Source organism: Bufo bufo, chromosome 6 (genome assembly GCF_905171765.1).
Source record: "Bufo bufo chromosome 6, aBufBuf1.1, whole genome shotgun sequence".
Taxonomy (NCBI): Eukaryota; Metazoa; Chordata; class Amphibia; order Anura; family Bufonidae; genus Bufo; species Bufo bufo.
Window position 1 is genome coordinate 361,644,670 of NC_053394.1, and position 17,084 is coordinate 361,661,753.

General features: G+C 45.2%; 1 protein-coding gene across 2 annotated transcripts in view; it reads right to left on the bottom strand.

Annotated features, from left to right (window-relative positions):
• Positions 1–17,084, bottom strand: part of CACNA1G (calcium voltage-gated channel subunit alpha1 G) — a 206,709-nt gene that overhangs the window by 12,248 nt on the left and 177,377 nt on the right. The window contains exons 33-34 of one of the 2 annotated variants that reach the window (XM_040435735.1): positions 16,567–16,692; positions 2,860–3,034 (exon numbers count right to left, since the gene is read on the bottom strand). In XM_040435735.1, coding sequence (XP_040291669.1) covers positions 2,860–3,034; positions 16,567–16,692 — 301 coding nt within the window. The remainder of the gene's footprint in view (positions 1–2,859; positions 3,035–16,566; positions 16,693–17,084) is intronic. The other variant, XM_040435736.1, reaches the window with a different exon arrangement.

Consider the following 17,084-nt stretch of genomic DNA (forward strand, 5'->3'; position numbering starts at 1 on the left):
GCCGCTATCCAATAGAGCGCCGCAGCCTCCTCAAACAGCTGTGGTCAGGTGTCAATCTGATATTGATGTCCTCAGGATACAGTAGGTAATCAATATTAGAATTTTGGAAAACCCCTTTAAAGGAAAGCTGAAACTTGGTTTTACTCTGCTTAAATGGATTTGCCAGAACTTGATTAATTATCCTCAGGATAGGTCATCAATGTTTAACTGCTGGGGGTCCAACTTCCAGCATCCCCACCAATCAGATGTTGGAAGGGGCAGCGGTGCTGCAGCCGTTTCTTCAGCCTGTGACATCATGTCGATTGGTCATGAGGTCTTCGTGCACATCAGTCCTATGCAAGTGAAAGGCACTGAGCTGCAATACCAAGCACGACCACTACACAAAGTAGGGCGCTGTGCTTGGTATACTATGCAGAGGTAGCAGCATTCAGATTGTGATCAGCAGAGGTGCCAGGAGTCAGAGCTTTGTGAGCAGATATTGATGACCTATCCTGAGGATAGTGATGGAAAACCCCTTTAACCACCAACGAGTTTTTCAGCTTGTTAATAGCATTTCTATAAAACAGTCGTATACTGAATAATGTAAAAATTAAGCTCTATGCATTCAGGTGCTGTATGCAGATTGCTTCCCACTAGTCCTCTGGGTGGTGCCACCCCCATGTATAGTCATGTCATGTCTATTTTGACGTAATTGATATCCCAAGGAGGCTCCAACATCACCAGAATCCTTCCTGAAATCTCCGTCACACCGTCTCCCGCCCTCTGGGGCATGCACAGATGAAGACGGATCTAAGACCCTCTCCTATCTCAAGAGTGGGGCCTGTCGTTAATGGAGCTGCAAATGCATGTCTCTCTCCATTCACCACTATAGGACTACCAAAAATAGCCAAAAAGTCCCATGACAGTGATTGTAGAGAACTGATCATGCTTTTCATTGACTGCAGCAAACAATGGGATCTCTTTCTTGAGACAGGAACAATTCCCAGAGGTGGGACCTGCACCCATCAGACATTTATGGCATATGCTATCTATAAATCATAAATGTCCAGCTGGCACTAGTGTTGAGCGCGAATATTCGAATATCGAATTTTTTTCAGGAATATCGGACTTCGCTAATTCGCGAATATAGTGATATAAATTCGATATTTTGAATATTTTTTTTTTATTGTTATATATATTTTTTTCCCACTTCCCTAAAGTTGTTCTTATCTGTCCTTTGGATTCCTGGCTTCCTGGCTGCTCCAGTCAGTGCCCGTTGCCGCTTCTGCCGAGTTCCGTGCTCATGGAGCGTCCCCATCACCATGGGAACGTCTCCATATACTAGAATGTACTGTCGGATTTGAGAATTACGTGAAAAATCGCAATTCGATTATTTCAAGTTATAATAATCGAATTTCGATTTTAACTTAGCACTGCTATATTTAATTCTATCCTAATATGGAATATAGCAGTGCTAAGTTAAAATCGAAATTCGATTATTATAACTTGAATTAATCGAATTGCGATTTCAACTTGGACCTGGTTTACTATGGTTGGCTGGTAGAATTAGCGAATATGAAAATCAGATGTAGCCAAATAGTGGGATACTGGAAACAGTGCGGACCCAGTGTGAGGACAGCGGCAGCTTTCTGGTTCTTGTGTAGTGTACTCTAGGGCAGAGGAGCCTGCGTGTGCGCTGCGTCACCCTCAGGTCATCAAGGTGGATCAGAGAACTGAAGACTGCAGAGAGAAGCAAGTCAGTGTGAAAAGCAGCACACTTACTGATGGCATATGTCTTCAGAGGAGTTCACCAAAAAGCAGGAGGCACCTGAACCAACAGTATGATTAACTAAGATATCAGAGACTGTTGTACTATCATAATTGAGTACAGAGACTGTGTTTTGTTAAGAACATGCCTCAAAGGGTTAGATCTTTTTTGACGGCACGACCTACACAGTATTAGGGAGGTGACTTTACTGTTACAACTGATCAATGTAGTTGGACGTACTGTTGAATCCCTGTTTTGCTGTAGATCGTTTTTCTGGGGGGTGATCTCATTTAAGTCTTTATGAAGTAGCCACTATTTCTTATGAATCTGCAGACCAGAAGCCAGTGTAATTTATATTCTATTCTCTGTTCTTTTACCCCTGATCTGGTTTTACATTGCCCTAATTTTATGGCTTGGAGTTCTAGATCACTGGATTACGGGAAATACTGGGCACCGTTGCATAGTTCTCTAGCTATCAATCAATTATAACCTGGAGTGGCAAAAGAGGGGACCCTGTAGAAAAACAAAAACAAAATGAACCTCAATTGTTGCCTGTGCTTTGCCAGCCAGAATAGAAGGTGTGTGTTTGGAGTTTGTGTCCCACTCCACTCCCTTTTCATGAACCATTGTCCAATTCCTCAATTTGGAATGCAGTTCCTCTAGAGAAGTCCAGCTGAAGTTCTCGCCACTTTCTAGCAAAGTCTATTGGATCAAACAAGTTTGGGCCCTCTCTCCCAGCGGGCCCGTAGCTACAGGGTTTTCCTGTACGGTATGTATGCCCCTGACAGCAACAGATACAATAGTTGGAAGTGTTTGGGTAAGTACTACTCTACTTAGAACATCAAATAATCCAGAAAAGCGGATGATTCAAAAATGTATTGGCTCTCATGCAGAATTGGACCTTAAAACAAGCCTTACCCCCGGCTATGGTATCTCGAAATGAATTTTGTTTCTGTACCAGGGGCGTACATAGAAATCATGGGGCCCCATAGCGTCTGCATGGTCTTCCTCTACTGACGGTACGCCACAGTTCTGTACTTATTTACTACCTTTATAACTCCTGCTTGTGATTTATTAGATCTAGTTTATATATTACATTGTCTATAGAATACCTGACTTCTGGCAATAGACGTTGCTTTTCACTTGGCACTCTGCACACCCGTGTTCTGTCCTTAACATGTAGCTGTCGTTTGGCAGTGAGTGAGTTCTGCAAACCAGCGGCTTTTTCACACTTAACAAATTGCTTTCTTTAGCAGCCGATGACTTCTGTACAGGGGAATATTCATTCTGAAATGAAAAAAAATAAAATCCCAAAAAATGAGCATAGTTGCAGAAACTTAAGTAGATTCTGATTGCACACCATTGAGTACCATTAAATTAGGTTGAACATTTTGTGCTTAAAGGGGTTGTCTCACTTCAGCAAATGGCATTTATCATGTAGAGAAAGTTAATACGAGGCACTTACTAATGTATTGTGATTGTCCATATTGCCTCCTTTGCTGGCTGGATTCATTTTTCCATCACATTATACACTGCTCGTTTTCCCTGCAATCCAGCAGCGGTGGTCATGCTTGCGCACTATAGGAAGTAGAGCTGGCTTATGCGCACTCCTGCTGTCTTGGTCACTACAGTGTACAAGCACGACCACCACTACTGGATTGCAGGGTGGTCATAACCCCTGAAAACGAGCAGTGTATAATGTGATGGAAAAATGAATGCAGCCAGCAAAGGAGGCAATATGGACAATCACAATACATTAGTAAGTGTCTATATTAACTTTGTCTACATGATAAATGCCATTTGCTGAAGATAGACAACCCCTTTAAAGAGGACCTGTCCCCTCTCCTGACATGCTTGTTTTAGTAACATTCCCCATGTAATAACCATTCAAGAGCATCTTCTCTTATGATTCTATAATGTGCCATGCTTCTATTATTCCTGCTGGAAATTTTGGAATAAAATGCCATCACACTGCAATAAAGGTCTAACTGGGTGTTAGCCTGACACTGGCAGCACTGATTGTCCGCCTGTGCTGGGACACACCCCTTACTGGTAAAAACCAGCTGGATTCTTGCAGATTGCTGGCATTTTAGTCATAAACTTCTTGTAGGAATAATAGAGGGATAGCAAAACATAGTTATGTGAAAAAAATGCACCAGAATTATTATCACATGGGGAATGTACATGTCAGGGAAGGGGACAGCTCCTCTTTCTAATTGTCGGAGCTTAGTTTTTCTGATACAGAACTCTCCTAATCCTTTGCTGAATGTTACATTTGGTGCATCTTTAGACACTTTTGTCTATCTTTACACCCAGGGGTGCACCTAGCCTTTCTGCTGCCTGATGCGAAAACTGAAACGGTGACCCCCCCAAGGCCAATTTCTTAACCTAACCCCTTTGCCACAACGAATGCGCTCATTGCCCATGGCCCTTCAGCTGCCCCCCTCTTGCCCCTACCAGGTGCTGCCTGGGGCGATCGCCTCACCCGGCCTCATTGGTGGTGCACCCCTGTTTACACCACCTATTTGTTGGCTTCTTCTGCACCAATATTTTGCACCATTGGCATATACTTAGGCATCTTAAGACATGCCCCTTTCCCACTAAACCATGCTTGCTTGTCCAGTGAGGTGCAAAAAATTTCTAAAATACATAATCAATGTGGTGCAAAGCATGTGCGCCAGTTTCTATGGTGCTAATTACCACTAATAAGGCAGCCAGAACTTTATGTTTTCAATCATTGTCTAGGCAGCGGTTTTGGACCTCTGTATCATAAAACATAGACCACTAGGAACTTATACTTAGAAAGTTGGACATTATTTTAAAAGGTGGAAATTCACTTTAAAGAATGTTTAGTGAGATTCCAGCATTTCATTAACACAGAGAAGTAAGTCATGGAATTATGGAAATCACAGGATCGATAGAAATGATAATGATATGCAAATGATAAAAAATGGAAACAAAATATTTCAATTTATTCAGCACCATGTATGCGCGCCACATGCAAAAATACATGCACTTACAGGCCTTGGCATGCAATCAATGAGGTTTATTAATGGTTGCCTGGTGAATGTTCCGCCACGCTGAATGCACTTGGCCACGCAAATCATCAAGATCTGCTGCTGGCAGCTCCTTTTGCAACTGCCAACCAATGACGTCCCAGATGTGGTCGATGGGAAAACAGTCCAGAGACGCTGCAGGCCATGGTAGCACGTTTAGGCCACGCAGGCTGCTCACAGTAGCACAAGTGTAACATCCTGAAGTATGTCACTAAACTTCTGTATCCCTGCTACAATAATGTCAGGTGTATATGTGTATTGTCATCCAGTGTAAGCTAACTGTGTATTGCCATGATATGTATTTCCAGGTCTTTATTATATATTTGCTGTAATTTCAATGTACACCAGCAGGTGGCAGCAGTATGTAACAGGATCTTAGCCAGTTTAGTATTGCTAGAGTGGAATAGTTCATTCCAACCTAGCTCCCCCCTCTTTGAGGAGGAGTGAAATGTTCCCACATCCTGCCTCATGGGGAGGAAGGAAAGTTCTAGTTAGTGTGTACCAGCCCCCTCCTTGGGGAAGGCTGTGCTGGTAGGAGCTCCCAGAAACAGGGATCCCAACCTAGGATCCAAGCCTCCCCAGGTCACCCTTCCCAGCCTGAGTCATCTTCCTCAGCTGGTTGACAAGCGAGCAGCCATCTCCAGAACTAAAGATCTCCAGGAAGAAGACATCATACCCTGCGAGCAGTCCTGTGAGTACAGATCCAAAGACAAAGAGAAACCAAATACCTCCTCAGCTAGTCAGGCCCAAACAAAGCAGACTACAGACAGAGCAGAAGACAGATACCTGCCAGATCTACTAGGCATATGACAAAAAGCAGAATACATATAGATTCCTGCCACATATTGCCAATACCTGCTGGGACCCAAGACTATTGCTGTAACTTGTATGGATCGAAGCTGCCATTTAGTAAAGACAAGTTGGATTATATTTCCTGTCTGGATTGCATTTATTCCTCAATTACTCCTACTGACCACACTCAATTTATTGCAAGTGAGCCAGGATCCAGGAGTCCAGCCGTACCAAGGTAGGAGACACCGTTGACACTACCATATGTGCTATACAGAGACATTATCCCCCTCTGGCATTCCTCACCTGGTACGTGAGCTTTACCATCTTAAAGGGCCCTGCTACAGTACCTGCGCAAGCTGCAATTGGCATCACGAACTATTACTCCTATATCCTGACCCACTGCATAGCTGACCCACTGACCCAGTGTCCTGCTCATTGCACAAGCAACATGTGGCCTGGTGTTGTTCTGTTGAAAAATGGTTCCTGGAGAAATTACCATACCACTGGTTCCACGACCGAATCAATGTAACGCCAAGCTGTTAGTGTATCTGAAATGGAGGCTAGAGGGTCTGGCTACCGTACATTATGCCACCCCACAACAAAATCTCGGGAGTAAGACTGGTCTGATGTTCTCTTGTGAAGGCTTTTTCATGGCGTTGATCTTGTGGTCTGCAGACCAATCTCCAGCTATCATTGCATCTGAGACAAAAGCAGGACTCATCACTGAAGAGGTTAGACCACCATTCCAGCTCCCATTGTCGTCTAGTTGTGCACCATGATAGCCTTTGAGAACGGTGGCGTGAGGTCAGTGACTTTAGACCTGTAGCTGGATGTGTGGCTTGTACCCCAATGTCGTGCAGACATTTTGTGTAGACACTGTTTGCCGCCCTAGGCTTGGGATCTGACTTCCAAATTTCACTTGCAGTACAGAATGGATCACTAAGGCCTCTTTCACATGGGCGTTGCGGGAAAATGTGCGGGTTCGTTGCGGGAACACTCGCGATTTTTCCACTCGAGTGCAAAACATTGTAATGCGTTTTGCACGAGCGTGAGAAAAATCTTGCATGTTTGGTACCCAAACCCGAACTTCTTCACAGAAGTTCGGGCTTGGGATCGGTGTTCTGTAGATTGTATTATTTTCCCTTATAACATGGTTATGCAGAATAACAAAATGCATTAAGTACAGTTACAGGACCTTTGATGACGTCACTCCGGTCATCACATGATCCCTCACCATGGTAAAAGATCATGTGACGTACCATGTGATGACCGGAGTGACGTCATCAAAGGTCCTGTAGCTGTACTTAATGCTCACCACAGGTCCTATTCAACAAAGGAGACAGAAGGAGAAGCCGGCTGCGAGATCAAGTGGACTAAGGTGAGTTAAATTATTATAATTTTTTTTTTTAACCCTTCCAGCCCTATTTTACTTTGCATTCTGTATTCAGAATGCTATTATTTTCCCTTATAACCATGTTATAAGGGGAAATAATAATGATCGGGTCTCCATCCCGATCGTCTCCTAGCAACCGTGCGTGAAAATCGCACCGCATCCGCACTTGCTTGCGGATGCTTGCGATTTTCACGCAACCCCATTCACTTCTATGGGGCCTGCGTTGCGTGAAAAACGCAGAATATAGAGCATGCTGCGATTTTCACGCAACGCATAAGTGATGCTTGAAAATCACCGCTCATCTGAACAGCCCCATAGAAATGACTGGGTCGGTAATCAGTGCGGGTGCAATACGTCCAACTCACGCATCGCATCCGCGCGGAATACTCGCCCGTGTGAAAGGGGCCTAAGCGCCATTCTTCTAATCAGATGATCCGTCTGTGCATACGTTCAACTCACGCATCGCATCCGCGCGGAATACCCGCCCGTGTGAAAGGGGCCTAAGCCCCATTCTTCTAATCAGATGATCAGTCTGTGCAGAATTTCGCCTCTGTGCACCTCTTGCTGTCATCGTAGGTCATCCTTGTTCTCCCAGCCACCATGACACACAACATTGAACAGTGCTGACATCTTGGCCTAGGTGCATAGTGATCTGCTAAACCAAGGTCTCTGAGGTCAAGGATTCTGTCCCTGTCAGTTTGTGACAACTGGCGATAATTGTCATGTCGATGAACAGGAGGCATCGCACAATTGTCCCACACGACTTGATCTGATTTTTCAGGTTTCTTGTGGCTAGAAAAAACTTTGCTTTCAATCTGGCTTTTATGCCCCTCTCACATGCTACAGATTGGAGCTAGGTGCTTGAAAATATCATCATTGTAGATCTTTGTGACACCTGCTACTTCTTTGATTTGCATAACCTTATGGCTTGTTCTTCTTGGTGTTGCAATTTCAATGTTGAGGAGTTTATAAGGATACACTTACATGCGGAGGTCCTGATGTGTCTTTCCTGTGGTCAGATATTAAAAGGGTTTTCCGCGACTTTAATATTGATAGCCTATTCTCAGGATATCAGATCGTTGAGGGCCTGACTCCCGGCACTTCTGCCAATCAGATTTTTGGTGGGAGTCCCTGTTCTTCGGAACCAGGCACAGCTCCGTACACTGTGTAATGGCTGTGTCTGGTTACAGCACCCTAGTCCCATTCAAGTGCATAGGGCAGAGCTGCAGTAACCAGTCACGGCCTAGTCTCACGGTTCAGGGTCTCATGTTTGGTCATCAGTAAAGATGAGTGAGTTCTACACCTGTGAGGGGGTGTTCCCGAAGCTGAAGACACTTCCCCAGCAGCTGCATTGACAGGTCCAGACTTCTCGGCCCTGACACTTGCACCGCTGCTCTGAGCAGCGGCGCAAATGCAGAGGCTCTACTTCTGCTCTGAGCAGCGGCACAAATGCAGAGGCTCTACTTACGCTCTGCAGCCTCACCTGTGCATGTGCTGCTACACTTCCTGGCAGCGGTGCATGAACAGTCGCTGTAGTGGAAGCTGAAGCAAAGCCTCTGCACTTATGCCGCTGGTCGGAGCAGTGGCAGGAGTGCGAGATTGTCAGTCAATCCAGCTGCCGGGGAGCGTCCTCAGCTTTGGGGACACCTCTCGCAGGTGTAGAACTCTGCCTGATGAGATCAAGCAATACCTAAGAATCGATCCGCTCATCTCTACTCGTGGCGATTTTACTGCGGTTGTTGCAGTGCGGCAATGGTGCGTCTCTCTGGCACTGCCCCATTTACATGTACCCATAAACAATAAAGTATTAGCTTTCAACTCTGCTACATAGACCGGGGGTTCTAATGAGCTTTCTCATGAGAATTAAAGTGAACTTTTTTTGGCCGTGTGACCATGACCATGCAATTACGGACAGCCTTGAACAGATGAAAGTTAGGGCACTTGCACACGGCCATAGACGTTTTTGCGGTTGGCAAATTGTGTATCCGCAAAACATGCATATCAGCCGTGTGCATTACGCATTTCGCAGAAGTGAACGTCCGGGCCATAATAGAACAGTCTTATCCTTGTCTGTAATGCATACAAGAATTGGACATGTTCTATATTTTTGTTGATGCCCCGGAACGGACATACGGATGCAACAGCACACGGTAGGTTGTCTGCATCTTTTGTGGCCCCAATGAAGTGAATGAATCCGCATCCAACCTGCAAAAAATGTGGATAGGATGTGGACAAAACTACCTTTATACAGAATCAGTATCAGATCGTGTAATTCTTACACCACAGGATCTGTACTGCAACAGTAACCGTTCAGATACATATACGCAACAATGTCTCATCATTAGAATATAAAATAGTGGCAATGGCGGCTGAGCTATTGTAATGCGCCCAAAGTGTCCTAGAATTGCCTGCTGGCTAAATAAAAAGGAACCAACAGAGCTGTCATGTGCAGACGTTAAAGTGAACAATCTATTAACCTCTTTAGGACGCAGCAATTTTTTTATTTTAATTTTGACCTCTAGGGACACACAACTAGATATAACCCTGGATGAGGTGCAGCGCTACAGTCCAGGTTTTGCCATTGCTACTGCTCCGCATTTGCTTTGTCGGTAGCTATCTATTAGCTTCTTGGTAGCGCAGCAGGTCTAGTAATGGCTGAATCTGTAGATGCAGCGCAGTCATAGTACTGGTAATAGGAGTTATTAAAGGGGACGGTGGGATAGGTAGTAGGTAGTTTGCATTACTATAGAGCAGGGGTCAGCAATCTTCGGCACTCCAGCTGTTGTACTATTACCAGCATGCTCCATTCATTTCTATGAGAATTCTGAGAAGAGTAGAGGGAGTATGCATGCTGGGAGTTGTAGTTTCACAACAGCTGGAGTGCCGGAGGTTGCCTACCCCTGCTATAGAGAATGTGGATGTTTTGGAAAAGCGAGCCAAAGGTGTCTGAGTGGGATAAGTATATGCATTGAGGCTTGTACCCCTGATGTCTAGGCAGTGGCGTACATAGAGAAGTAAGGGTACTTTCACACTAGCGTTTTTGTTTTCCGATATTGAGTTCCATCACAGGAGCTCAATACCGGAAAAAAACGTATCAGTTTTATCCTAATGCATTCTGAATGGAGAGCAATCCGTTCAGGATGCATCAGTTCAGTATCTCTTACGTTTTTTGGACGGAGAAAATACCCTAGCATGCTGCGGTTTTCTGTCCGGCCAAAAATACTAATCACTTGCCGGAATGCCGGATCCAGCATTAATTTACATTGAAGTGTATTAGTGCCGGATCCGGCATTAAGTGTCCCGGCAAAATGGATGCACAGACCTTTAAAAATGCGAAAATAATAATACCAGATCCGTTTTTCCGGATGACACCGGAGAGACGGATCCGGTATTTCAATGCATTTGTTTGACGGATCCGCATCCGGATCCGTCTGACAAATGCCATCAGTTTGCATCCGGATTGCCGGATCCGACAGGCAGTTCCGGCGACAGAACTGCCTGCAGGAATCCTCTGCCGCAAGTGTGAAAGTACCCTAAGGGCCCCATAGCAAGGATCAAACCAGGCCCCCCACACAGGACAGAAGAGTTTCTGACTAAACCCTTTCCAAGTTTTCACCTCCAGTAGAAAAGGAGATGATCCCAACTAAGACTGGGCCCCCTCTTGCCCTGGGCCCCATCGCAGTCGCCTGGTCTGCCGCTATGGTAGTTACGCCCCTGTGTCTAGGATTGACATACTAAATTAAAGCATGATTCCCTCCCTTCGGCAACTGGGCCGCAGGACAGTATTCCAACATGATAACAACCCCAAAAACACCTCCAAGAAGACCACTGCCTTGCTAAAGAAACTTAGGGTTAAGGTGCTGGACTGGCCAAGCATGTCTTCAGACATAAACCCTATTGAGCATCTGTGGGGCATCCTCAAACAGAAGGTGGAGGAGCGCAAGTTCTCTAACGTCCACCAGCTCCGTGATCAGGGGCGGACTGGGAACTTAAAGTGGCCCTGTAAAAAATACTAAAAGTGGCCCTGTTTTGTTGGATCCAAACTGTTGGAAGGCAGGGCCAGCAATACAATATTGTGGCACAATATATCACCCAACAGATACAAATACCGCAGTCCATCACAAAATACTGCCAGCAACACAAAATACATCCCCAAAAACTTCCACTGGCCGGCCGTGAGGAGGGCCTAGGCGGCCCCCTGGGCATCGGCCCACCGGGAAATTTCCCTGTAAGGTCTATGTCCAATCCGCCCCTGTCCATGATGTTGTCATGGAGGAGTGGAAGAGGATTCCAGTGGCAACCTTTGACGCTCTAGTGAACTCCATGCCCAAGAGAGTTAAGGCAGTGCTGAAAAATAAGAACACTCACGATATATACCTCTGACTACATCCATCATGTGAACATATAGAAACTTGTTTTCATCTCACATTGGCCATGGACCTTATATTTTCTTGGAGAACTTCTCTAAGGCCTCATGCACACGACCGTATTTTTTTGCGGTCCGCAAAAACGGGTTCCGTTTTGCCGTGATCCGTGACCGTTTTTTCGTCCGTGGGTCTTCCTTGATTTTTGGAGGATCCACGGACATGTAAAAAAAGTCGTTTTGGTGTCCGCCTGGCCGTGCGGAGCCAAACGGATCCGTCCTGAATTACAATGCAAGTCAATGGGGACGGATCATTTTGACGTTGACACAATATGGTGCAATTTCAAACGGATCCGTCCCCATTGACTTTCAATGTAAAGTCAGGAGTTAATATACCATAGGATCGGAGTTTTCTCCAATCCGATGGTATATTTTAACTTAAAGCGTCCCCATCACCATGGGAACGCCTCTATGTTAGAATATACCGTCGGATTTGAGTTACATCGTGAAACTCAAATCCGACAGTATATTCTAACACAGAGGTGTTCCCATGGTGATGGGGACGCTTCAGGTTAGAATATACTAAAAGAACTGTGTACATGACTGCCCCCTGCTGCCTGGTAGGTGCTGCCAGGCAGCAGGGGGCAGCCCCCCCCTGTAGTTAACACATTGGTGGCCAGTGCGGCCGCCCCCCCCCCCTCCCTCCCCTGTAGTTAACTCATTGGTGGCCAGTGGGCCCCCCTCCCTCCCCTGTAGTTAACTCATTGGTGGCCAGTGGGCCCCCCTCCCTCCCCTGTAGTTAACTCGTTGGTGGCCAGTGGGCCCCTCCTCCCTCCCCTGTAGTTAACTCGTTGGTGGCCAGTGGGCCTTCTCCCCTCCCTCCCCCTCCTAATTAAAATCTCCCCCCTATCATTGGTGGCAGCGGAGTGTACCGATCGGAGTCCCAGTTTAATCGCTGGGGCTCCGATCGGTAACCATGGCAACCAGGACGCTACTGCAGTCCCGGTTGCCATGGTTACTTAGCAATTTGTAGAACCATTATACTTACCTGTGAGCTGCGATGTCTGCGTCCGGCCGGGAGCTCCTCCTACTGGTAAGTGACGTCCGGCCGGGAGCTCCTCCTACTGGTAAGTGACATGACCTGTCACTTACCAGTAGGAGGAGCTCCCGGCCGGACGCAGACATCGCAGCTCACAGGTAAGTATAATGGTTCTACAAATTGCTAAGTAACCATGGCAACCGGGACTGCAGTAGCGTCCTGGTTGCCATGGTTACCGATCGGAGCCCCAGCGATTAAACTGGGACTCCGATCGGTACACTCCGCTGCCACCAATGATAGGGGGGAGATTTTAATTAGGAGGGGGAGGGAGGGGAGAAGGCCCACTGGCCACCAACGAGTTAACTACAGGCGAGGGAGGGGGGCCCACAGGCCACCAACGAGTTAACTACAGGGGAGGGAGGGGGGCCGGCCGCACTGGCCACCAATGTGTTAACTACAGGGGGGGGGCTGCCCCCTGCTGCCTGGCAGCACCTGCCAGGCAGCAGGGGGCAGTCATGTACACAGTTCTTTTAGTATATTCTAACCTGAAGCGTCCCCATCACCATGGGAACGCCTCTGTGTTAGAATATACTGTCGGTTCTGAGTTTTCACGAAGTGAAAACTCAGCTATGAAAAAGCTTTTATGCAGACGGATCTTCGGATCCGTCTGTATAAAAACTAACCTACGGCCACGGATCACGGACACGGATGCCAATCTTGTGTGCATCCGTGTTCTTTCTCGGACCCATTGACTTGAATGGGTCCGTGAACCGTTGGCCGTGAAAAAAATAGGACAGGTCATATTTTTTTCACGCCCAGGAAACACGGATCACGGATGCGGCTGCAAAACGGTGCATTTTCAGATTTTTCCACGGACCCATTGAAAGTCAATGGGTCCGCGAAAAAAAACGGAAAACGGCACAACGGCTACAGGTGCACACAACGGTCGTGTGCAGGAGGCCTAACACCTTCATATTACTATACACAAAGTATATTGGAAAATTATTCAAATTTTTTCCCCACCAAATTTGCAAGCAAACACTATGCAGTGTATTACATGGTAGTATGAAAATCTGCTGCATTTAATCTCTTTCTGCTGTAGATTTCACTCTTTGCAATGTATAAAGTATGTGATGTCAAAGGCTATGGACATCTATACTGAACAAAAATAAAAACGCAACACTTTCGATTTTGTTCCCATTTTACATGAGCTGAACTCAAAGATCTGAAACATTTTCTACATACACAAAAGACCCATTACTCTCAAATATTGTTCACAAGTCTGTCTAAATCTGTGTTAGTGAGCACTTCTCCTTTGCCGAGATAATCCATCCCACCTCACAGGTGTGGCATATCAAGGTGCTGATTAGACAGCATGAATATTGCACAGGTGTGCCTTAGACTGCCCACAATAAAAGACCACTCTGAAATGTGCAGTTTGATCACACAGCACAACGCCACAGATGTTGCAACGTTTGAGGGAGCGTGCAATTGGCATGCTGACTGCAGGAATGTCTACCGGAGCTGTTGCCCGTGCAAAGGAGAAGTGCCCACTAACACAGATTTAGACAGATTTGTGAACAATATTTGAGAGTAATGGGTCTTTTGTGTATGTAGAAAATGTTTCAGATCTTTGAGTTCAGCTCATGCAAAATGGGAGAAAAACCGAAAGTGTTGTGTTTATATTTTTGTTCAGTGTATTATTGATTACCTGAAATAAAAGTTGCACCAAGTTTCAGTCTGCAATCTGCCTTCATTTTTTTCATTTTCAGACCCCTAATTTTCAGTTTGCAACCTGCTCCTAGTTTGTTTTTTTCTCATGTGTTTGTGTCCCTCCCAGTAATACATGCTGGATCTGTGTTTCAGGAGGCCACGCTCTTCTTCCTATACCTAACCCTTGTGTGCTTTATTTATATCTACAGCCTGTGTACGCTACTTTCCTTGGATTCTTTCTCCCCTCTCCATATTCTGATCTGCCATGCACAACCTCCTCCCCCTTCCTGCCACTGTCTCTAAAAAGTGAGAAAAGGGTGGGAGGGAGAAGAGAGAGCAGTCAGAAACAGAAGCAGTGCTCTGGGATTTACATCAGATTCAGCAGCCCCAGCAACTAGGTCAGGAACTCTGCAGAAGCAAAATGGTGGAATTTTTTTTAACAGAGACTACAGGTCCTTCTAAAAAAATTAGCATATTGTGATAAAGTTCATTATTTTCTGCAATGTACTGATAAACATTAGACTTTCATATATTTTAGATTCATTACACACAACTGAAGTAGTTCAAGCCTTTTCTTGTTTTAATATTGATGATTTTGGCATACAGCTCATGAAAACCCAAAATTCCTATCTCAAAAAATTAGCATATTTCATCCGACCAATAAAAGAAAAGTGTTTTTAATACAAAAAAAGTCAACCTTCAAATAATTAAGTTCAGTTATGCACTCAATACTTGGTCGGGAATCCTTTTGCAGAAATGACTGCTTCAATGCGGCGTGGCATGGAGGCAATCAGCCTGTGGCACTGCTGAGGTGTTATGGAGGCCCAGGATGCTTCGATAGTGGCCTTAAGCTCATCCAGAGTGTTGGGTCTTGCGTCTCTCAACTTTCTCTTCCCAATATCCCACAGATTCTCTATGGGGTTCAGGTCAGGAGAGTTGGCAGGCCAATTGAGCACAGTAATACCATGGTCAGTAAACCATTTACCAGTGGTTTTGGCACTGTGAGCAGGTGCCAGGTCGTGCTGAAAAATGAAATCTTCATCTCCATAAAGCTTTTCAGCAGATAGAAGCATGAAGTGCTCCAAAATCTCCTGATAGCTAGCTGCATTGACCCTGCCCTTGATAAAACACAGTGGACCAACACCAGCAGCTGACATGGCACCCCAGACCATCACTGACTGTGGGTACTTGACACTGGACTTCAGGCATTTTGGCATTTCCCTCTCCCCAGTCTTCCTCCAGACTCTGGCACCTTGATTTCCGAATGACATGCAAAATTTGCTTTCATCCGAAAAAAGTACTTTGGACCATTGAGCAACAGTCCAGTGCTGCTTCTCTGTAGCCGCTGTTTCTGGTTCAAAAGTGGCTTGACCTGGGGAATGCGGCACCTGTAGCCCATTTCCTGCACACGCCTGTACACGGTGGCTCTGGATGTTTCTACTCCAGACTCAGTCCACTGCTTCCGCAGGTCCCCCAAGGTCTGGAATCGGTCCTTCTCCACAATCTTCCTCAGGGTCCGGTCACCTCTTCTCGTTGTGCAGCGTTTTCTGCCACACTTTTTCCTTCCCACAGACTTCCCACTGAGGTGCCTTGATACAGCACTCTGGGAACAGCCTATTCGTTCAGAAATTTCTTTCTGTGTCTTACCCTCTTGCTTGAGGGTGTCAATGATGGCCTTCTGGACAGCAGTCAGGTCGGCAGTCTTACCCATGATTGCGGTTTTGAGTAATGAACCAGGCTGGGAGTTTTTAAAAGCCTCAGGAATCTTTTGCAGGTGTTTAGAGTTAATTAGTTGATTCAGAGGATTAGGTTAATAGCTCGTTTAGAGAACCTTTTCATGATATGCTAATTTTTTGAGATAGGAATTTTGGGTTTTCATGAGCTGTATGCCAAAATCATTAATATTAAAACAAGAAAAGGCTTGAACTACTTCAGTTGTGTGTAATGAATCTAAAATATATGAAAGTCTAATGTTTATCAGTACATTACAGAAAATAATGAACTTTATCACAATATGCTAATTTTTTGAGAAGGACCTGTATTTAGAAATCTTAATTTTGCATTTAAGAATCAACGGAACAATAAAATAAATCTGTGCAACAGTGTCCATAGCCTTTACACTTTGGGATCCCTGTAGACAGGGTCGGACTGGCCCACCAGAGGATTGTCCAGGCTCTGATGCAATACTGGGCCCCAGGGGTAAAAAAAAATCCCATTTGAAGTTGCCTTTGGAGGCCGTCACCTTCCACTAGGGTTTATTTCTTTGATTCAAATCCTATTAGACATTATTGATGAAATGGGGGTTGGACCCAGAGAATAATTTCCTCTGGTAGGCCAAAGGAACCCCAGTCTGACCCTGCCTGTAGAAGGCATATATGTCCAGAACAAATGGAAGCAGATAATGTGAAAGCTGTGATTCATTTTGGGTATATGTATGAATATGAAAGTAATAAATATGTATACTTTTGATTCGAGAACGCTAAACACGATGTCATCTGGCAGTGAGTCGTCCGTTAGGGCTAAGGACCAGGACTTTTCGGACATAATATCTGAAGTCATGGACAGTCCTTCCATCTCCGCTAGAGGAATCTAAATGGGGGAAAATGTCCAAGAATAAGAAAAGAACAAAATAAAATGTTACCTAAGTGTCGCCTGAAGACATCTTATCCCATGACACAAAAAATGGATGACTAATGAATGAGATGAACACAATTATATTCACTGCAATGTGTCATCAATAAAGGGTTATCAAAACCAATCCTTGCTGCCCAAGGCAATATAGGTACTCCAGAAGACTTTGGTGTAGATCCCAGACATATCACCATGTAAGGCACAAGCAAAATGGTCATGTAACACAGATATAATAAAGCATGTATATGTGTGTTCGTTTAAATTACAAGTTACTGACACTTTTTGATGTTCCTTTTACAGACCACAATAGGAAACTGCTTAAACAGTGATATATACAGTTACGCTATATT